Source organism: Palaemon carinicauda, chromosome 9, assembly GCF_036898095.1.
Source record: "Palaemon carinicauda isolate YSFRI2023 chromosome 9, ASM3689809v2, whole genome shotgun sequence".
Taxonomy (NCBI): Eukaryota; Metazoa; Arthropoda; class Malacostraca; order Decapoda; family Palaemonidae; genus Palaemon; species Palaemon carinicauda.
In genome coordinates, this window is record NC_090733.1 from 68,406,551 (window position 1) to 68,430,012 (window position 23,462).

A 23,462-nucleotide genomic window follows, 5' to 3' on the forward strand; every position below is an offset into this window, starting at 1 on the left:
AATTCTTTCATAAAACATTAAATTTAAAAAGTTTTAAATTCTTTAAAGGCTAAATACGATATAACGGGCTCAACGTTGATTAACTTCGGTTCCAAGTAAGGACCGCCTACTATCAGGAAAGGTCGCATATAAACAAAATATAAAAATTTATTTAACGTGTTAAGCAAAATTACTAAAAACCTAAACACACTTCCGTCTAAGGGAAGGGTCGGCCATTTAAAAGTGAAAGAGAGTCCATACTCTCCTTGTCACCATAATTAAATCTATCCAAAACGAGTTCAAGTTTTGAGATGAAGATAAAACACCTGCATAGCGAAAGCTCAAAACTAGAAATGTGTACTTCACCAAAATATGTGAAAACCAGTCCAGTAAGCAATAGCGAATTTAGTAGGTCTTGCCGGTGGCACGACAGAGAGGAAATTGGGTCTGTGTTTACATTGAGTACTGATTACCTGCTCGACAGATGGCGCTGTTGATGTACACCCCCTACCTGCATAGCGATCGCTGGCGTATTTTGAACGTAGAGTTTTTCTGTCGGGCAGCAGAGCTGCAGCTTATATAATCACCGGCTAAGTTTAATATTGAAAAAATAGGTTTATAAGTGTTGGGATGGTATAAAAGCTTAAATTTATTAAGTTAATAGAAAATATGAAAAATTATAAAATAAGAATTAAAATCATATTGTAGATTTCTATATCTACTTCGCTGGTTTTTCAGCTATCTCCGGTGGGGGGAGCATGGAATGTAACACCAGCAATAGTTAAGGGATTACTCTATAGTATATACACTCATTTGGTAGAAGGATATTAGTAATGAAAATTATTGAAAGAGGCTCTAAATATGTACAGTATACAGGATGATTATGCAGCAATTGATAATATCCAAAGAATGACGAAAAATATTGCAATCCAGTATGCCCTTGATCTTCGCATGGGTCGGGTAATAGAGATCACTAGGGTCAGATAACTAATAGCTCCCCTAATCAACTAACCAATGTCTACGTGTAGTCGACTAACACTATGAATAACTGCATTACAGTGAACCCTCGCTACTTCACGGTTCGACAATCGCGGATTCACCACTTCGCGGGGTTTTCCCATATATATATACGTATCGCGGATTTTCCGGAAAATTCGAAAATACCGCGAAATCTGAAGACAACCAAATACGATATTTTGTTACCTGTAATTCCATTAATACTGTAATTAGTAATATCTGTTCTTACTGATTGTTCATTGCATTACATATGATATATAATTCAGCACAGAAAGAAATAAAACACGAAAAGAGAATGTGATCATACGATAATTCAGTACTGTATACAGTACGTAGTAAAATTAAATCGAACATGAAACGCAAATCAGATGCAGTCATACCATATTAGAATGGTGTGTACTGTAATGGATGTGCTTCTTTTCCATGAATCTTTTGTATGTATACGTACGTAGTACTGCATCCAATAATATTCTTTGTTGCAAAAATCACATTTCGAATAAGCGTACGAGAGAGAGAGAGAGAGAGAGAGAGAGAGATAGAGAGAGAGAGAGAGAGAGAGAGAGAGAGAGAGAGAGAGAGAGAGAGAGAGAGAGAGGCGTAAAATAGCGTACGTAAAGCTGTATTATTATTATTGTTATTATTATTATTATTGTTGTTGTTGTTAATAAAATTATTATTGTTATTATTATTATCATTATTATTATTATTATTACTGTACAGTATTATTATCATTATTTATTATTATTACGGTATTTACTTAATCTACGTACGTTCGGTATGCGCGGGGCATCTTCTATGAGTGGGTAACCAACGCATCATAGTACTGTAAGACGGGTTGTGATTGGTTCAAGCGCTGATAGATGACGAATCAGAACTCAAGTTTTGTTATCTAGCCTGTGATTGGTGTTTTGCCCGCATCTCCTACCCGCAGCATCAAAGTTCTCGCGGGGCTGGATCGTCCACTCTCTGTTACCGCGTATCGCTGAGTAGACGTTCTTAAGTGTGTGAATCTGTGCTGTGTGCGACTTTTTTAAGTTGAACTTTTTGTTACTGTAAATCCTACTGTAATGGCTCCCAAGCGTTCTGCTTCTCTTAAGGCTGGTAGTGAGCCTAAACGCCACCGAAGGATGATGACGATAGCTGAGAAGGTTACGCTTCTCGACATGTTAAAAGATGGTAGAAGTTACACGGCCGCCGGCCGCCATTTTGGCATCAACGAATCTACTGTTCGCTATATCAAGAAGGACGAGGCGAACATTAGAAAGACGGCTGCAATCACCTTTAGCAGATCAGCGAAGCGAGTCGTTACAACGCGTAATAAAACGATCGTACGCATGGAAGGTGCTTTAGCTGTGTGGATTGCCGACTGCCGGAAGAAGAACATAGCGTTGGATACGAACACCATCCAAACAAAGGCTTTGAGCTTATATGAGAATTTTGCTGCAAAGGAACCTAAAGACGACGACGGCAACCATGCTGAAGATGATGATGATGCAGATGATCCTCAACCAGGGACATCCACTGATTCCCAGCCTCAGAAACGTTTTTCCGCAAGCAAAGGATGGTTCGCGAAGTTTCAGAAACGCTTCGCCCTGAAAAGCGTTTCCCTGCATGGGGAGTCTGCTTCCGCTGACACTGCCGCTGCTGAAACTTACGTGAACCAGACGTTCAAGAATATTATCGCCGAAGGTGGATACAAGCCGGAACAAGTCTTTAATATGGATGAGACTGGCTTGTTTTGGAAGAGAATGCCGTCGCGAACTTTCCTGTTCAAAGAGGAAGCCAAAGCCTCTGGCTTTAAAGCATTCAAGGATCGCGTTACCCTCGTGATGTGTGGCAATGCTGCTGGATTTTTGTTAAAGCCGGGGCTTATTTATAAGTCGAAAAATCCTCGCGCTTTGAAAAATAAAAATAAGAATCTCCTTCCCGTGTACAGGATGCATAATCAAAAAGCATGGATTACGAAGATGCTGACCTCCAACTGGTTCCATCAGTGTTTTATCCCGCAAGTCAGCAAATATCTCTTAGAGAAGGGCTTGCCATTCAAGATCCTTCTCCTTATGGATAACGCTGGTGGACACGCAACTGACCTGTCGCATGAGGGCATTCAGGTTGAGTTCCTGCCACCCAACACCACGTCATTAATTCAACCGATAGACCAGGGGGTTATCAGGGCGTTCAAGGCCCTCTACACGAAGAACACCTTGGCGGACCTCGTTGCGTGTGTGGATGCTGCCCAAGATGACGAGGATGAAGATTTTAACTTGAAGGCGTACTGGCGGCAGTACACCATAGCCACGTGCCTGCAGAATATTCAGAAGGCACTTCAAGAGATGAAACCTGCAACCGTGAATGCGAGCTGGAAGAAGTTGTGGCCCGATATTGTTTACGACGACAAGGGATTTACTCCGTCGGAAATCCAACACTCTGCAATACGGAAATCTGTGCAGTTGGCTGCCATAATTGGAGGTGACGGGTTTGGCGACATGACGACTGAAGACGTCGACGAGTTGTTGGACTGCCATTCCCAGCCCCTAACTGACGCAGACCTCGAAGACCTGACGAAATCGGCAAGTGAAGAAGAGAGTGATAACCAGGAAGAGACCCAAGAAAATGTCGAAGAAACGGGCTTAACATTAGAACGGCTTGCCAAGGCCTGCAACCATGCGAAGGAGTTGAAAGAAATGTTGCAAGAGTGGGACGAGGATATGGTTCGCTCGATGCAATTCTGCAACAAGATCGATGAAGACATGACTCCCTACAAAATGCTCTTGGATCGAAAAAAGAAGCAGCGGCAACAACTTCCGATCACAATGTTCTTCCAGCCTCGCAAAAAAGAGCCAGTTCCTCCTGCTAGTACGCCTTCGGAAGAAATTGAAGAAGTTTCCCAGGAAGAAGTTGAAGAGGTGTCCCAGGAAAAGACACCTCCGTCTGAAGAGACGTAAAATACTATCATTGGCTGCACAGTAGAACACATCATCAGCTTCATCATCATCATTTCTACTGTGCAGCAAATTCATCGCCATCACCATTCAAGTTTTTCTTCAACTTCTTTCGTGGTGAGTACAGTAACAATCTTTATTTTTTACTTTAATATTCTTACTGTACATTCTAAAACTGTATTTGTGCCTGTTTTATAGTTTAGTACTGTACGTACTGTATGCATTAAGTTAAAGGGAAGGTTTTAAAAGTCTACATGTTGTAACCTATCATATTTTTTTTGTTTAAAATTTACATTTACGTACGTAAAACAATCTCTCTCTCTCTCTCTCTCTCTCTCTCTCTCTCTCTCTCTCTCTCTCTCTCTCTCGTAAATTGTTTTCCTGCTTTGCTACGTACAATACTGTATAATTTATATTTGTAAGGTAACATATTTTGTAAATGCTTTTACTGTAAATACTATGTACTGTATCATTATTTATCTCTATCATCATGCGCGTTAAATGCCTTGTTTGTTCTGAGCGTGGTTGTTTACTGAGCGTACACGCCGTCGTTTCAGGCGGCGTCATAAAAAAAAACATTTCATTTGGAAGTCCTAAGAAAAATACGTAAACTAAAACATTGGTAATAAAAAAATCAACATACAGTACTGTATAATCAATATAATCGATGCAAAAACTAACCTATACATATATGTGTACTGTACACTAAATGAGTTTGTTTCTTCATTATGATCAGAGATGAACGTAAACAAAACATTGGTTGCCATTTTTTATCATGCTTTTTAGGTGTTTAGGAAACGCATGATATAAAATTGCCTTTAATATTTGTGCCTGTTTTAGTTTAGGGTGCTGTAGTACATGCATTAAGTGTTCTGTACATTAAAGGGTGGTTTGTTAACAGTACTACGTACAAGGGAAGGTTTTAAAAGTCCGAATATACATGTTAAATAAATAGGTAAATATGATGTCACTACTTCGCGGATTTTCACCTATCGCGCCCGCGTCTGGAACCTATCTACAGTACCGCGATAAACGAGGGTTCACTGTACATTGTTTTCACGTAATCCAATAACTGCAGTTTTATTAAAAAAAATTGTACGATACAATACATTTCCATAATTAACTATTTCATTCTATTCTCTTCAAAATTCCAAAACCTTACCATTTTAACTATTCAATTCTATTTCTAAGTTCAATGTTATATAATTCATTATGGTTAATTTTATCTCAATATTATTTCCCACTACCCTCTCATTACATTAATTTTCATTTATTATCCTTCATTTCGTCGTTTTTATTGAACTATTTTCAGATTATTTCCCTTCAATAATATTTGGATTCTTCCTGTTGAATAAATTAAAAGCATTTCTGTTTGAATATCTAGGATGAAAAGACGAGAATTTAGTCTACATTTGGTATATAAATGTCATATAACATTTCATTTTCCATTCTTTTTTCATTTCTGAATCCTTTTCATATCTGTTATTAACGCATTATTATTGTTTATTTTTAGTGTACATTTAGTCCTTATACCCTTTCTTATTGCGTATAATCATTATTCAATTTCTTATTCTTATTATCCTTTTCTCCGCATTTCCCACAATATTTAATATACATTAATTTCATCTAATGCAGATTTTGTATGGATGAATTTGCTGCATAAAACCTAATGGATATTCCCTTTTGTATCTTTCTTTGGTCCTGAACAGTTTTACGTTCTGCTGAGCAACACCTGTCAGGGAGGTTCTATTTTTAGCCAGTACCACCTATATACATTTTTTGTCCCTCTATCTTATCTATTAACGGGAAAATGTGAAATTTTAAAAAAGAAATCTCTTTAACGATAGCATAACCTAGGAATATGAAATATGTTCAGCTCTAGTTTCCATTATTTTCCAATGTGTAAAAAACATGATGGTCAGAACCAGAGGTCGCGAAAAATAAACCTCTTTGACCATGGTGCTTGATATAGTAGCCCACTATATCAAGCACCACGGTCAATGAAAATACCGTTAGTTTTTGGACAGGAATGCTAAACTTTCAGAGTAGGCACTTAAGGCCATTTTATTCAATATTGTCAGTGGCTCCAAGGAAAATAATTGTCTTTTTTCATTGAAATGGCTGCCATTTTCCAAGATGGCCACTACATATCTCATTAAATTCCTTACCAGGTAACATGATATTGGATAAGATATGTTACTTTGTAATCCGAGTATAGAAGATATAACATAGTTAGGTTTTAGTATAAAATAAACGTATATATGACTGCTATATTAAATATTCCTTTTAGAAATATAAAAACGGTACTATTACCCATAAAACTATTTTTTTTTCTTTTTTCTTGTAATTAAATAATCTTTTATAAGATACACACTCTGATATTCAGATACACACTCTGATATTCTTTGTATCTGTCAGGTTACTATACATAGATTTATTGAAGTACTTTAGATATTATGTTTTATAAAAACCTATCACTAAAAGCCATTTGTTCCAAAGAATTTGTTTTCACGTTTACAACTGCATAATTCTGTGCATGGAAGTCCAGATTAAGAACAGAAACAGCGAGTATAATTTCCACTACAAGAACACTTTATGAAAATATAACTCATTTCAGCCTTTACTATTATTTTCAACAGATACCAAATCGTCCGTAAAGACAGGTGTGACTGTATAACAAATTTTCAAGTAATCCGTATTTTTCCAAGTTGTTCAAACCTGGGCCATTTAAAATAGGGAATGTTTTAGCAGAGCTGAAACGCAAGTTGAATTAATTAACGAGGTAGTTAACAATATGTAGTGAGTGTGGCCAAATAGCCCTACTAGCTTTCTTATCAAAACCACTTCACTTTTGACCTTCGGTGGTTGAGTTGTGAAAGTGTAACTTAAAGGTCTCAGATTTCCGTACCTAGGAAAATTGCAAATCACTTTTAAAATTTCGTATTCGTTCCTATGCGTATACAAACCTTTTGTACTTTGTTAGCAGGAGGAAGTTCTCCTAGAACGGAGCTGAATATTTCTTTTTCTTCCATGGAATATGCCAGTCTCCCTGGTCCTGAACAGGAGTAAGAGAAGATGCCAGCAACCTCCAATGAGCCAATCATAGCGGCATTGTCAAGTGAAGATCTGTTATCGCGGTAGTTTGTCGAATTTTCGCCCTGACCTGTTTCAGCTCATAATCTCGTTTGTGAAAGCTTTGAAAATATTAGTTAGTCTTATGGAGAGACTAAAGTAAATAGTAAAAGTATACCATAACTGGTTGCCCCCTGTTATGTGTGGATTTTTGAGGGGTGAGAGAAAAAAAGTGGATAAGATGTAGCTGTATCAGGTGCTACGACATGAAGTGTGTGTTTATAGAGGCAAACATCAATGATAAGACGTAACAAACTGAAATGGATTTGTCCAATCTGTGTAGATGAAGCCATTATGGCCAAGACAACTATATTGCAAATGGAGGAGGAATTGAAAATGAAAGAACTTGATATAAACGGACATGAAGAGAAAATCGCAGAATTGGAACACCGGGGCGGCATCCTGCAACCGCCTGATGCACAAGGCAGAGATAATGGACCTCCAGCACTAGTGTCCCGATGAAGGGGACGCCTGCAACCCCCATCTTGATAGAGACTAAAAGCGCATACGTTTATTATTTATCTCTTTCATACAATCATCAAAATGTTCCCCTTTTAATAATTGTCTTGGGGGGAGTAGCTGTAAGGACAACGTCCTACAATGCTTACAGCAATATTATCATCTTTGTACATATTTTCCTGTACATATTTATTCAGTCCGGCGCAGAATCATCTGCCCTGCATTTCTATATACATTTCATTATTATATGTCAAGCGTGGGCTTACATATTTATTGTAATGTTAACTGTAGAAAACTCAAATGCCCCATACTTTTCACCTGTTCGCGGTCGGTCAGTCACCTTGCTACACTGCCATCCGCACAGGTCAATGTACTGTACTTTGCCCGTGTCGGAAATAAAGCATCACTCGTCTATGGTCGGTCATCTCAAACCCTCACAGTAGCATGTATGTTTGTATATGCATATATACAAATATAATTGTATATATACATCAATAAATAATATTTAGATGTATATTCATTGAGTGTAACATATCAGAATAGAAGCTAAGTAAATCTCGAAGCGGTAAGCACATATCTTACGATAAACTGTGTGCAACATTTATTTCTATTGAATACCATGGTAGCCACCGCTCATCTATCAGGAGAAGATGGCTGCGGTCTTCACGTATGCTCTACCAGTGGGCGATGTGGGTCTCGCGGCATCTGTTGTATGATATCTATGCCTAATTCCAATGATATGCGGGAGTAAGCATAATGACTACCAAATAAGGTTAATTTAAATAAAAATAAATTTTGATAATAAATTTAGCATTTAAATAATTACCTGGTAATCATTTAATTCCCTCCCTCCTCCCCCTTTTTAGTTTATTCAAGAAAACCTTTAGGTATATACTGTATATCTATGGCAACTCTGATTATATGAAGTTCTTCAGATATAAGGACTTGTGTTCGGCCAGTGGATCTGCCTCTTAGGTCTACTGGGCATCACAAGGGAGGGGTAGAATTTTGTGTTTTGTTAAAGGTAGCCAAATTGGTAGAGTTGATCATTAAATCATAATGACTACCAGGTAAGAACTTAAATAGTAAATTTTCTTATTGAAAGTGCTTATTTGAAAGTTTTAATTTCATCATTCCAATATTTCTGATTATGTTTCAAGAGTGAATATGTATCATAATGTATATTGCAGAATATCCAACACAATACTCTTTTTACTGCCAATGTTTTTAGGCCCTGGGGGCCTTGGAGTCCCGTTGCAATGTCATTTTCATTTTCCCTTATTAGAAACAGTCGTATCATCACCAAGTATTACAAATACTGCATTGAGAGCCACAGGAGCAAAGAAGATGAGAAGTATGATTCAACTGTTCGAAGCTTGAAAACTTCCCTCTTTAAGCATATCATCAATGATAATGAAGTCTAGACACAAATACATTACAGCACTCAATGTCAACCAACAATTTTCCAATAATAATAGTTAAAACTAACAATTATGATAAAATATCTAGAAAGAACACATGCACTGTATTTAATACAGACTCGTGGAGATTCCTGGGTGCCCCAATTACTGATAAAAAATTTAATCGTCAATTTTCTCTACCAATCACTGCAAATCTATTTAAGCCTTTCATTACATTATCAATACACTGGTTTTACAGCTATTTTTTTCTAGGCAATTTTACTTCTCTTAAATCATAGTACTGTATGCAGTACCTGAATCTAACTATCGTAAGTATAGCATCAAAATAGTGTCTTTGTTCAATAAGAGACATTCAGTATATTTTGAACACACTATACAGGTAGTGTCCCTAATTGGATATGTGGAACTAGAATTTTAGTTTCATCCTCAGTCTAAAATTCAGAGCCATTTTTTGTTGAAGGTTTGGTTGCAGAAACTTGCCAATTTGCCTTGAAGATTAAAGTACTAGATATTGGGGGTGGAACTATGAATCTTAACAATCGCAAAATGTTTTCTTTTGAAAGAAATTTAATAACGTACCAGATTGGTGTTCAACTGACATTGTCTTCAAGACTCTTAACTATCTTTTTGGTCTCCAGGTCCGATAGTGGTGGATGGCACTACTTTCTCTCAAAATGTTTTGCCCAATCAAGTAATAGATTTCTTTTTCAAAATTTCAAATATCAAAAGAAAAACAATCTGTTCCTAGCTGTTCATTGTTTTGACAAAAAAAATTTACAGTCTGATGCCTCTCCTGCCTCCAACCCTCACAATTTACACGGTCTTCATACCGGCATAGAGAAATATAGAGAGAAACAGAAAGGACTACATATGGTGTTTATTGATTTGAAAAAAAAAAAAAAAAACATACATAGGGTACTTAGGAAGGAAGTGTGGAGGTGCTTGAGAGAGAAAAGTTTCTGAAAAATATGTCAGAATAACCCAACTAAGAAGCACTATTGGAACTACAGAAAAGTTTAAGGTAAAAGTTGGTTTCCACCACGGTTCAGCCCTTAGTCCCTATGTGTTTGATATTATGATGGATGTTATAACGTCAGAAGTTAGAGAAGAGGTAACTTGGAGTGCAATGTTTGCTGATGACATTGTGCTGACTGATATAACAAGAGAAGGTGTCCAACTCAAGCACAAAAGATGGAAAAAATGAATAACTTGAGAGTGGGGGCTCAAAAATTAGCAGAACAAATACAGAATATATGTGAACAGGTGGAGATGAGTGGCAGGGAACAGTGAAATTAGGCCAAGAAAGCATAAAGAGGGTAAGCTCCTCCAAATATTTTGGTTCTGCTATGAATGAAAATGGATACCTGGATGTAGAAGTCAGTCATAGAATTGTGTGTGCATGGATGAAATTGGCCAATAAAGAAAGAACATCAAAGAAGAATGGAAGTGGTTGAGATGAGAATACTGAAGTGGATGTATACTGTCGCAAAAAAATCTAAGAACCGGAATGAATTGATCACGAGGACAGTCAAAGTATTAGAGGTTTCAAAGAAAGCACAGGAAAGAAGACTAAAATGGTTTGGTCATGTCATGAGGAGAGAAGATGAACACATATGTAAAAGGGTTATGAACATGGAGTTGGAGGGCAGGAGGGGAAGGCCAGAGTTCAGGTGGAGAGATAAATTATTGAATAACATGAATATAAAAGGGTCTAAGAGAACAAGATGTACAGGACAGAGAAAGATGGAGAAGTCTGACTAGAAACAGCAACCCTTTATAGAAATGGGAAAATGTGAAGGCAAAGAAGATTAGTACAAAAATCTGGAGTCCTATAGTACTAACTGTCTTTTGAGATGGTTTCACTTGAATCTAGACTTACTGAGTCAAGTACTTTAATTTTTCTCAAGTTTAAATTTCTGGTGGACATAAACGCTTTCCTTCACTGGTATCCCACTTCCATCAGAGCATGGGAGTTAACAATATAAACGTCGGGGAGATTCATAGAAATAAACAGAATTTTATTTTATTTCTATTCTCCCTTGGTGATCGTATACATGGCCAACCTCCTTCCCCATTGACTTGTAATGTCAATGAACAGAGCTACTTACCATTAATCGCTAAATTGTTACATTATTTTACTGGGGTCATACAGCATATCTTTAGAAAGAAAAAAAAAGGGGGAAAATTTGGGATAAGTATTGGGGGTGAACAGCAATAAACCCAGCTTCTGCGAAAGAAGCAATATGAACATCAGGTGAATATATGAATAAACAATTTTATTATCAATATTGTTACACATATAGCACTGTAGTTTCAAATTTTCATTTCATCTGAAATACTCTTTATATTCGCATTAGCGTTAATATTTCCAGTCATTTCAGTGACACATTGGTAATGACCTCAACACATTATTCCTAATGAAAAAGAGACAATGACAGCAGAAGAATGTTAAGAAAGAGCCAAAATGATCTTCCTTATCACATCGTTTATAAATATAACCGATAACAGACGCCAGTGAAGCTTTCTTTTTAGCTACTGATTTTTTAAGTAATATTTCTTTTATTCAAGATAAGCAGCAAATCTATTAGTAACGGTATTGAAAATAGAAATATGATTTCAATTATTTTTTCCAGTGGGCACTCTCAAAATTAAAAGGGCCACTTTTAGCTAATGGGAATGGGGTTTAATGACCCTGCCCTAAAAAGTGGCAAATCTAGAGACATAATAGGCACTGATCTGTAAAAAGAAATGAAGCTATTCATAGAAAGTGATATCAAAGTGACCCTTCATATATTGGCATGTAATTGTGCAATGACCTTATAAATCGTATTAACATTCAATACACGATCAAAAAATAAGGGTAAAAAATCAAGGAATATTTCTGAGCATCAGAAGCTATCTCAACCATGTATGAATACACTTGCTCTCTACATTTACTCATAGAGACGCAAATGTTGCCACAGCCTCGGAAGTTCCATCAGAAATGGTTTTATCAAAAGTCAAAAACACAAAATATGATTTACATCTTGATGGCCTCAAAACTTCCCTCTTATTAAATTATAGATAGCCCTTCTATAGAATATGCAAAAGAAGAGTATTTAAAGAATACTCTTAACCTTATTACCTACAAACAGCATTTCTCAAGGAGCCCAGTTTGTAAATCCTGAATACAAAGATCTCCTCTTGTTAATATTATGTATAGGCTCAAGAGAAGTAATTATATCCCAATCCATAATTTAGTTATGCAACTTATTTCTTTTACAGGTCTCAGAACTTCTTGACTGATTGATTTTTGTGTTTTCTGGCATCCTGGTATTGAATGTCATCGGCACCAATATAATTTGTTATAAGTAAATTTCAAAAGGATATTCAATTTGAAACCATAAAAGCAAACAGGTCAGTATAAAGGTTAAATAGCTTTCAGAAGACCTACTTTTGAAATAAATCTATAAATGTCGTTAGTATTGTATGCCACATCATGCCTATAAATCTTGGCAAGATCAAACTTGCCATCCTTACCTCAAGCCTCAAAAAGATATCTACATCTTAAGTACCCAAGAGTAAGGCATTCGGTCAATAAATGTCTCACTGTCAAGGGTACCAGTCATTGCAATATAGCTGATGTTGGCCATCCATAACAACTTGTGTGAAACAAGTGTCACCAATGCACAGCCAACAAATGTAGTCTCCCACTTTCGGGGCATCATGTTATACCTCCAAGGAGAAATAACACTCGTTATTTCCCTAATCTTATTTCCGTCTAGGGCGTCCTAATGCTGCTGCCAAATACTGTACCATAAAATAACCTCTCTATACTTGGTAAAAAATCATTACAGCGGCAGACAAAATTTCATGGAATCAATCCAGCTGCAGATTCCTTTGCCACTCTATCTGATTCCTCATTTCCAGGCACACATACATGTGCCGGAACCCAGCAAATTTAAACTTGTATACCTCTCAGTTTAACCAAAATCTTTAAAATCTTTAAAATTCAAGGATTACTGGATTGAAAAACTTCTAAAGCTTGTAGTTGTATCCCACGTGTTTCATACACACTAGTAACCTGTAATGGTTTGCTTTTTTATCTTATCACTCACTATTCCCTGCACTGTTGATAGATAAACCTGTGTGAGCATGCTAGCTCATGTTTTATTATGTTTGAATTTTAGTGACATCCTTGTACATAAACTCGTTGATTGTTTAATAAAGTTTAGCAGCATTCACCTCGCCTCTAAGTTATCACCTAACGGCCTTTTCGCACATAGGTGACTCTGGAGTGACACAATGTGCAAGAGATCAATTAGGTGACAACTGAGAGACAAGGTAAATGCAACTAAACTTTATCAAACAATCATCGAGTTTATATACAAGGATTTAAGAGCTAGAAAGTCACAAAATTTCAAACATAATCAAACTTGAGGTAGCATGCTTACACAGGCCAGTCTATTGACAGTGCAGGGAAGAGCAAGTGATAAGATAAAAAAGCAAATCGTTAGTGTATGAACGTGTATGAAATACGAGCAGTATATAGGACACTGGTCTTCTTGCATCACAAAAAAATTCAGAATTGCCCTCCTCCTTTAGCACTATTTTTTCAAAAGCAGTCAGCTAGTGGAAGTGCACCTCTATAATTAAAAGTACTATTATATAGTACGAATCCAATACCAGCATCGGATTTGGAGCCACCAGTAATGATAATGGTCAACTTACTAAGTTCTTCAATGTTGGATAAAAAACCAAGCTTCTACTGTAGGTCAGTTGAGTGTTTATGCCAATAAAATATCTACAGAAAGGTGATATCCTAAATTGAAGAACTTTATTTCTAGCTATATCAAAACTGTTCAATAATTAATTAGTTTTATCCAAAACTGGACACCTTGGGGAGATTTTAGGTGCAAGTCAAAATACCTACAATGCCTTACAAGTCTGAAAGGCTAAAGAATGAGGAAATCTTTGCAAATTAAACCAATACTGATGAATAGAAGACCTTTGGTGTGGCGGCCTAAAGGTAATTCTCCAGCATCTACAAGGTCACTTGAAATTCTAAAACCTCCTGCGGCCAATCTGATACCAATATGGTGAATAGAATCTAAAATCTTTAATTGCCTTAGCGTGGCTGAGGAGTATATTTCATAACCATAACTAATATCTTTCTTTAAACTAAAGCATTGTACAATTCTAAAATAGTTTTGCAGTCAGTCCCCTTTGATGTTTGGGACAAAGTTCTTAAAAGATTCAAAGCTTCAAGACACTTTATACTTTTCAGGCTTTCAAGCGCGGAACCCATGCCGGCCTATAGTTATATACTGTAAGCCTTAAAAATCGGCCTTCGCATACACATGGGATCCGTTGGCCTTGGATGTACAGTACATATCCAGGTCTGGATCTACTCCACGAATACGACCGAAACGGACAACAACAGATTTGCATGTCGAAAACTTAAATCTATTATTAAGGAAAACATGTGATGTGCTAGTGGCCAAGCCTTTTAGCGAATGGTGATCATTGCTACCCGATACAATATGCAACCCACCAGTAATAGTAACCATACAATATACCATGGCATAAATATACCTACTTCAGGGAATGGAGGGATATTAAGATCCATAATACAAACTCACAATTTTACCTCGGAAACCAAAGGTCCATAGAAGGTGATTAGTGTGTGGTGGTGTGAGGGTTGCGGAGTAGAAGATGAAGAAATAGTAACAGGGTGCAAAAGAGGATCTCAACTCTTTCAAACTCTGTGCAATACCTGTATCCTTACGAGATGGTGCACTAGAACCACTAGTCAAAACTTGAAGGGTTAGGCTAGGATTAAAAACTGGGCCAGTTACATTAGTATCTCTGTTAATTATCAAACATTCACAAGACTTCTTAGATTGTGTAAAAGAAACTAGAGAGCTCAAGAGCCTGTGCAGCTTATTACTATACAAAAAACTAAATCTCGATAAGGAATGAGAACTCACTAACAGCCAGGGGGTGTTAATAACTGGTGTGACATTCCCAACTTCATACAAACAATAATCAACTACAGTAGCCTAATCTTTCCAAGATTTTACTCTTCAAGTTATACCCATTCCTTTAATGTTTGGATATATCAATCTCTTCAGCTACCATTTGAACATATTTTTCCATGATTGGAATAAAAGGTCTTTAGCACTCTTCACGATTATTCAAATCACAATACTATCCCCTACACGACACATATTATAAAGTGAATCATGATTGCCCAAAAATAATTCCTTTGAACAATCTACACTGTAATTACTAACAAATCCATGAGATAACATCTCAAAACTATACTAGAAGGATTTTCTACAACTGAAAACAAGATGGGTGCAATCTTGCCATACCATGGTGGGTGTGGTATTACCTCAATGTGGTGGGTGTGGCCTTGGCACACCATGGTTAATTGCCATTAGTCACAAGATGTCACCTCAGACAGTGAGAGAAGTAAGCCTTATCAAGGGAAGAAAATTGGGGGGATAATGCTGACATAACCCAGCTTTCTAGAGAAAAGAATACGAACTAGAAAAAAATATATGTTACCTTATTTAAAACAGGTAGTGCAAGAGATTCAAACGAAGGCACATCTACAACGTACTGTCCAACGCGGCATTCCCGCCTACCACTACTTTCAGGCCTGCAAAAATTTATCATGAATGTCATAGGAAATTTCTAAAAACAGAATACTAATATTGAAAATACTTATTTTGTTACTTAGTTCTAGGTCACACTGATTATAACTAATATGAATGAGCTTGATAACTTTCAAGTAAAAATTAAATCTTTCCTCTCCATACCCTAAACTTTACTTTTTTTTTAATCATTGGGTAACTGTTCTCAGGGTGGATTCTATGACTGGTGGTCCTAGAACTAACTCATCCCACCCACCCCTAAGTTCTCATAATAGTGAGGGCAATGTTAACCTGCAGGTATACAAAACAAAACTTTAAGTGGGGAAGTGGAAGGGGCATAATGTGACCTTAAAATATCAAAATGAACAGAGAGTTTTTTTATTTCTAAACTCCCCAGAATCTCAGCTCATCTACGTTTACCAAATATTTATTAAGAAAAAATGTTATTTTCATTAGTAAAATAAATTTTTGAATATACTTACCCGATAATCATGTAGCTGTCAACTCTGTTGCCGACAGAAATCTACGGTCGGGATACGCCAGCGATCGCTATACAGGTGGGGGTGTACACAACAGCGCCATCTGTGGTCAGGTACTCCAGTACTTCTTGTCAACACCACCTCAATTTTTTCCTCGGTCCACTGGTTCTCTATGGGGAGGAATGGTGGGTCAATTAAATCATGATTATTGGGTAAGTATTTTCAAAAATTTATTTTACTAATGAAAATAAAATTTTTCAATATTAATCTTACCCGATAATCATGTAGCTGATTCACACCCAGGGTGGTGGGTGGAGACCAGCATACATGTTAACAAAGAAGCTAAGTATCCCGTATTTTATTTTATTAGTTATTCAAAAATAACATAAAATAAATAAGTACCTGGTAAGGAAGACGACTTGAACCATTACTCTGCCTTTATTAAGTACGTCTTCCTTACTGAGCGTAGCGGTCCTCTTAGGATGCTGAACAACTCTTAGGTGCTGAAGTATAAAGGGCTGCAACCCATACTAAAGGACCTCATCACAACCTTTAACCTCGGCGCTTCTCAAGAAAGAATTGACCACCCGCCAAATCAACAAGGATGTGGAAAGCTTCTTAGCCGACCGTACAACCCATAAAAAGTATTCAAGAGAAAGGTTAAAAAGGTTATGGGATTATGGGAATGTAGTGGCTGAGCCCCCGCCTACTACTGCATTCGTTGCTACGAATGGTCCCAGGGTGTAGCAGTTCTCGTAAAGAGACTGGACATCTTTGAGATAGAATGATGCGAACACTGACTTGCTTCTCCAATAGGTTGCATCCATAACACTCTGCAGAGAACGGTTCTGTTTGAAGGCCACTGAAGTAGCCACAGCTCTCACTTCATGCGTCCTTACCTTCAGCAAAGCAAGGTCTTCTTCCTTCAGATGAGAATGTGCTTCCCTAATCAGGAGCCTGAATTAGTAAGAAACTGAGTTCTTAGACCTTGGAAGAGAAGGCTTCTTGATAGCACACCATAAGGCTTCTGATTGTCCTCGTAAAGGTTATGACCTTTTTAGATAGTACCTAAGAGCTCTAACTGGGCAAAGTACTCTCTCCAGTTCGTTCCCCACCAAGTTGGACAGGTTTGGGATCTCGAACGACTTAGGCCAAGGACGTGAAGGAAGCTCGTTTTAGCAAAAAACCGAGCTGCAAGGAACATGTAGCCGTTTCAGATGTGAAAACTATGTTCCTGCTGAAGGCGTGGATCTCACTTACTCTTTTAGCTGTTGTCAAGCACACGAGGAAAAGAGTTTTTAATGTGAGGTCCTTAAAGGAGGCTGATTGGAGAGGTTCAAATCTTGATGACATAAGGAACCTTAGGACCACGTCTAGATTCCAGCCTGGAGTGGACAACCGACGTTCCTTTGAGGTCTCAAGAGACCTAAGGAGGTCCTGTAGATCTTTGTTGGTGGAAAGATCCAAGCCTCTGTGGCGGAAAACCGCTGCCAACATACTTCTGTAACCCTTGATCGTAGGAGCTGAAAGGGATCTTACGTTCCTTAGATGTAACAGGAAGTCAGCAATCTGGGTTACAGTGGTACTGGTTGAGGAAACTGCATTGGCCTTGTACCAGCTTCGGAAGACTTCCCCTTTAGACTGATAGACTCTGAGAGTGGATGTCCTCCTTGCTCTGGCAATCGCTCTGGCTGCCTCCTTCGAAAAGCCCCTAGCTCTTGAGAGTCTTTCGAAAGTCTGAAGGCTGTCAGACGAAGAGCGTGGAGGTTGGGTGTACCTTCTTTACGTGAGGTAGACGTAGAAGGTCCACTCCTAGAGGAAGAGTCCTGGGAATGTCGACCAGCCATTGCAGTACCTCTATGAACCATTCTCTCGCGGGCCAGAGCGGAGCCAACCAACGTCAGCCGTGTCCCTTTGCGAGAGGCGAACTTCTGAAGTACCCTGTTGACAATCTTGAACGGCGGGAATGCATACAGGTCGAGATGGGACCAATCCAGCAGAAAAGCATCCACGTGAACTGCTGCTGGGTCTGGAATCAGAGAACAATACAACGGGAGCCTCTAGGTTATCGAGGTAGCGAACAGATCTATGGTTGGCTGACCCCACAGGGCCCAAAGTCTGCTGCAAACATTCTTGTGAAGGGTCCACTCTGTGGGGATGACCTGACCCTTCCGGCTGAGGCGATCTGCCATGACATTCATATCGCCCTGAATGAACCTCGTTACCAGCGTGAGCTTTCGATCTTTTGACCAGATGAGGAGGTCCCTTGCGATCTAGAACAACTTCCACGAATGAGTCCCTCCCTGCTTGGAGATGTAAGCCAAGGCTGTGGTGTTGTCAGAGTCCACCTCCACCACCTTGTAAAGCTGGAGGGACTTGAAGTTTATCAAGGCCAGATGAACCGCCAACAGCTCCTTGCAATTGATGTGAAGTGTCCTTTGCTCCTGATTCCATGTTCCCGAGCATTCCTGTCCGTCCAAAGTCGCACCCCAGCCCGTGTCTGATGCGTCAGAGAAGAGACGGCGGTCGGGTTTCTGAACAGCCAAAGGTAGACTTCCTTGAGAAAGAAAGCTGTTCTTTCACCACGTGAGAGTAGACCTCCTCTCTTCGGAAACAGGAACTGAGACCGTCTCTAGCGTCATGTCCTTTATCCAGTGAGCCGCTAGATGATACTGAAGGGGGCGGAGGTGGCGTCTCCCTAACTCGATGAACAGGGCCAGCGATGAAAGTGTCCCTGTTAGACTCATCCACTACCTGACTGAGCATCGGTTCCTTCTCAGCATGCTCTGGATGCATTCTAGGGCTTGGTAGATCCTTGGGGCCGACGGAAAAGCCCGAAAAGCTCGACTCTGAAGATCCATACCCAGGTAGACAATGGTCTGGGATGGGACGAGCTGGGACTCCTCAAAATTGACCAGGAGGCCCAGTTCCTTGGTCAGATCCATAGTCCATCTGAGAATCTCCAGACAGCGACGACTTGTGGGAGCTCTTAAAAGCCAGTCGTCTGACGGAGCCGGACACAAGATCATGGTACTGCTGCACAGTCTGTGAACTGTCAACCATGGGGAAGCGAGGAAGTACAGCGACAACCCGAAACTGTCCAGACTGTCTGGGTCGTACAGACAACTCCTTATCGGGTTGCTGAGGTTGCCGCACTGCGTCACAACAAGTCACTTCTGCTGGTTGTTGAACGTCTTCCCAGTGACACACTGACTCCGTAAACAAAAAATCCTCTAACAAGGAACTAAGCTTGGACTGCATGTCTTGCAACAAAGCTCAAGGTCTATGGGAGCAGGTGTGGTAACAGACGGGGTTAGCGACTGAAGTGGAACCATTACCCTCCCTGGAAGCATGTTATGCTTAAATAAAAGTCCATAGGAGGCTAAGCAGCTAAAGGCTCCTCTCCAAATGACAGAGTCCTCAAGGGAATATCAGAAGGAGGGAGAATAGCCTTTCTCATCTAAAGGAACCATATCCGAGAAAAGCTAAGTTCTCTCAGTGAGGGTTTCACTGGTGCAAAAGCAGCAGACCAGAAGGCAACGTTATGAAACTGCTTGACAGTCTTGTGAGTTGGCAACAACCAAAGATGTGTGACTGAGGAGCATGCGGTAAGGTATGCAGAGCATGCTGTATGCAGAGCATGCTGTATGTAGAGCATGCTGTAAGGTAAGCAGAGCATGTTGCATGGCGTGCGGCTTATGCTGCATGGGATGAGGCTCATGCTGCATGGGATGAGGCTCATGCTGCATGGTATGAGGCTCATGCTGCATGGGATGAGGCTCATGCTGCAAGGGATGAGGCTCATGCCGCATGCGTTGAGGAGGATGCCGCATAGTATGAGGCTCCTGCCTCATGGGTTGAGGCGGTTGCCGCATAGCATGAGGCTCCTGCCTCATGGTTTGAGGAGGATGCCGCATAGCATGAGGCTCCTCATAGCATGAGGCTCCTGCCTCATGGGTTGAGGAGGATGCCGCATAGCATGAGGCTCCTGCCTCATGGGTTGAGGAGGAAGCCGCATAGCATGAGGCTCCTGCCTCATGGGTAGAGGAGGTTGCCGCATAGCATGAGGCTCCTGCCTCATGGGTTGAGGAGGATGCCGCATAGCATGAGGCTCCTCATAGCATGAGGTCCTTGCTTCATGGGTTGAGGAGGATGCCGCATAGCATGAGGCTCCTCATAGCATGAGGCTCCTGCCTCATGGGTTGAGGAGGATGCCTCATAGCATGAGGTTCCTGCCTCAAGAGTTGCGTCTGCCTCAAGGGTTGAGGAGGTAGCTGCGCAGAGAGAGGCTCTTGCCTCAAGAGTTGAGGCGGTTGCCGCATAGCATGAGGCTGCTGCCTCAAGGATGGAGGAGGTTGCCGCAACGCATGAGGCTGCTGCCTCAAGGATGGAGGAGGTTGCCGCAACGCATGAGGCTCCTGCCTCATGGGTAGAGAAGGTTGCTGCAAAGCATGAGGCTCCTGCCTCAAGGGTTGAGGAGGTTGCCGCATAGCAAGAGGCTCCTGCCTCAAGGAAAGTGGAGGTTGCTGCATAGCGCTGGTACCTGGCAACTCCCAATGCGGCAGCTCACGCATGGAGGCAGGAGGAGCCTCAACATCATACGTCTGGCAGGGTGGACTGCGCAGAGGTGGAGGAGCGCTCGCAGGAGGAGGTGTGCTAACCTTCTCTGCCTGAAACTCCTGCATCAAAATTGCAAGCTGAGACTGCATTGTCTGCAGCATAGACCACTAGGGTCTATGAAAGACAACAACAAACGGAGCTACTGTCCGTTGAGACTGAGGGTCTAAAACAGCTGGTGCGGCAACAGACGGAGTTACTGCCTGTTGCGGTACCACCTTGCCTCTCTGGGAGGTGTGCAGATGTCGTACTGCAGCAAGTCCGAACTGACCCAGTGCTAATGGCTAAACCTAGGAGTTGGACTTGCGCGGAAGGGACCGACTTGCACTTAAAAGCTGCAAGATTTGGTCCATGGTTTCTGCGATAAACCTCTTCCGCAGACGAGGAATAAATGGGCTCTCTCGTCTTTGTGTGGGTGGGGTGATCACGTCGGCTACGTGAGTTGGTTACACCCGAAACCACGGAGGGAAACGTCTGTTCGTCGATCAAGGCCTGATGAACCCATAAGTCCTTCGACGTTACTTCTCCCCTGGGCTTGGGAGCTTGTAAGAGGTCCCAGACTAGGCGAACAACTGGCACGAACAGACGAACCCTCGAACGCAACACTGTAACACTTTGCGCTTATCACTATCACTTTTGATTTTCTGTTTGCACTTATTTCACTGAACTCGAAACTTTAAGTGGTTTGTACCTGAAACACGCAATTCTATCCTTCATTAAAAGTTAGTAATCGCGAAAACAGTATTACAATGTAACAGAAAAACATAATGAAAGATAAATAATTCAGTGGCTGGAAAAGAGACTAAACACTAGATCAAATAAACTACGTTTAAAATCTCTCACAGCAAAAAGCCTGGGAACAAGAATAAAACTCTAGAAACGTTTACCTTCTTCCCCTAAAGAGACTAGGGAGAAGAGCAAAAACGATAACAACGTTACCCGCTTGAACGAAACGTTTACCCTCCTCTCTCTCCCTCCGTCTCTATCTCTCTCTCTCTCTCTTTTGACTTAGAACCTGAGAGATGAGCCCAATTATATATATCGTTAAAACATATTATTGTTAAAGGAAAAAAAAAAACTGAAAGATTTCCCAAATAAAAAGTTCCTTTATAAGAATTAAAACCATTTAAGCTAAGAAAGAATGAACAAACCGCTAGAATCGGTTTACTCTTACTGCAACGTGAAACCGTGAATCTCTCTCTCTATCGTAACGATAGAGCGCAAGTTGAAGGTTCTGAACGTCAACAACTGCAGAGACAAAACAAAACGTTAGTTCAACTTTGAAAACAGTACGAGACTATCAAAGAAATTCTTTCAAAAACATTAAAATAGCATAAAATGTTAACAGGTAAAAACGAAATGACGGGCTCAATGTTAATTAACTTCGGTTCCAAGAAAAGACCGCCTACTATTAGGAAAGGTCGCATATTTAATAAGTTTATAATAAAAGGAAGTTAATCGAAGAGGCCTATAAAAGGCGGAGAGATATAAAATAAATCTATAACTTTGTTAAGCAAAATTAAGAAAGAGAGTCTATACTCTCTTCGACACCAACACTTCCGTCTAAGGGAAGGGTCGGCCATTTAAAAGTGAAAGAGAGTTCATACTCTCTTCGTCACCAAAATTAAATCAAATTAATTCCAAAAACTTGTTAAGCTAATGATAAAGCTTCCTGAATAGCGAAGGCTAAACTCTAGAGCAAATACATCACCAAATCGTGAACAATAACTCCAGAATCAACAGCGTATCCATGTAGGTCTAGCCGGTGGCACGACAGAGGAAAAATTGAGGTGGTGTTGACAAGAAGTACTGGAGTACCTGACCACAGATGGCGCTGTTGTGTACACCCCCACCTGTATAGCGATCGCTGGCGTATCCCGACCGTAGATTTCTGTCGGCAACAGAGTTGACAGCTACATGATTATCGGGTAAGATTAATATTGAAAAAGTCCCATTTTCTTGTCTTTCCAAAAATACATGCTCCCCTTACGGTAATGAAATAATTTAGTGACTGATAACATGCAGCATGCTAACAGCTTCCCGTTCCTCAGCTTCAAAGTCGAACATATTCCCTATTCCTTGTCATCAAGTCAGTGTGGAGGCAGGTGAGCATATGTATGAATATTAAGTAAGCATGGAAATGAAAATTCTATTACTACTATCTCAAAATACATAGGTTTTCAAAATTATTTTTCAAATGATATTTAGGGTATCAAAAAAAGAAATCTATAAATTGATTGAGCTCAAAACAGTTATAAGACTACAGCCAGCAGCCACTATAAGACCAAGAGGGAAATATCTCAATAAAAAAAACTCAGGATTCTTCAACATAATGTCCATTGAATACCAAACTGGTATGCTATTGAAAATTCTTTCAAAGGAAACCTTTCTAAAAAAATTTGTGAAATGTAGTTATACTTCTAATACATAGAACCTTAATCTTTAAGACTTCATTACATTTGGATCAAAACTTGCCAAGTTTCTGTGACCAAACCTTCATCAAGAAATAACACTGCCATTTGGACAGAGGATGAATTGAAAGTCTGTTCCCACATAGTCAATTAGAGGCACTACCTGTATTGTCCATAGTTTGTTCAAAATATACTGAATGTCTTTTACTGAACAAGGACTACTATTTTCAAAGCAAATTCTCACAACCATTTCAAGTAAAGAGAAGTAAAAAAAAGACATTGCAACTTATAATCCCAAAACCCATTTTGAAAGATAGTGCTTGCAGTTTATTATGCGTTTAGCTGTTAAATCTGTAGGTGAAAG

The 23,462-nt window shown here is 39.7% G+C and overlaps 1 protein-coding gene across 1 annotated transcript in view; it reads right to left on the reverse strand.

Annotated features, from left to right (window-relative positions):
* LOC137646986 (cancer-related nucleoside-triphosphatase) overlaps window positions 1-23,462 on the reverse strand; it is a 274,773-nt gene that overhangs the window by 108,545 nt on the left and 142,766 nt on the right. Inside the window, exon 3 of the mRNA XM_068380063.1 lies at window positions 15,503-15,596. Within this exon, the coding sequence (XP_068236164.1) occupies window positions 15,503-15,596 (94 nt within the window). The remainder of the gene's footprint in view (window positions 1-15,502; window positions 15,597-23,462) is intronic.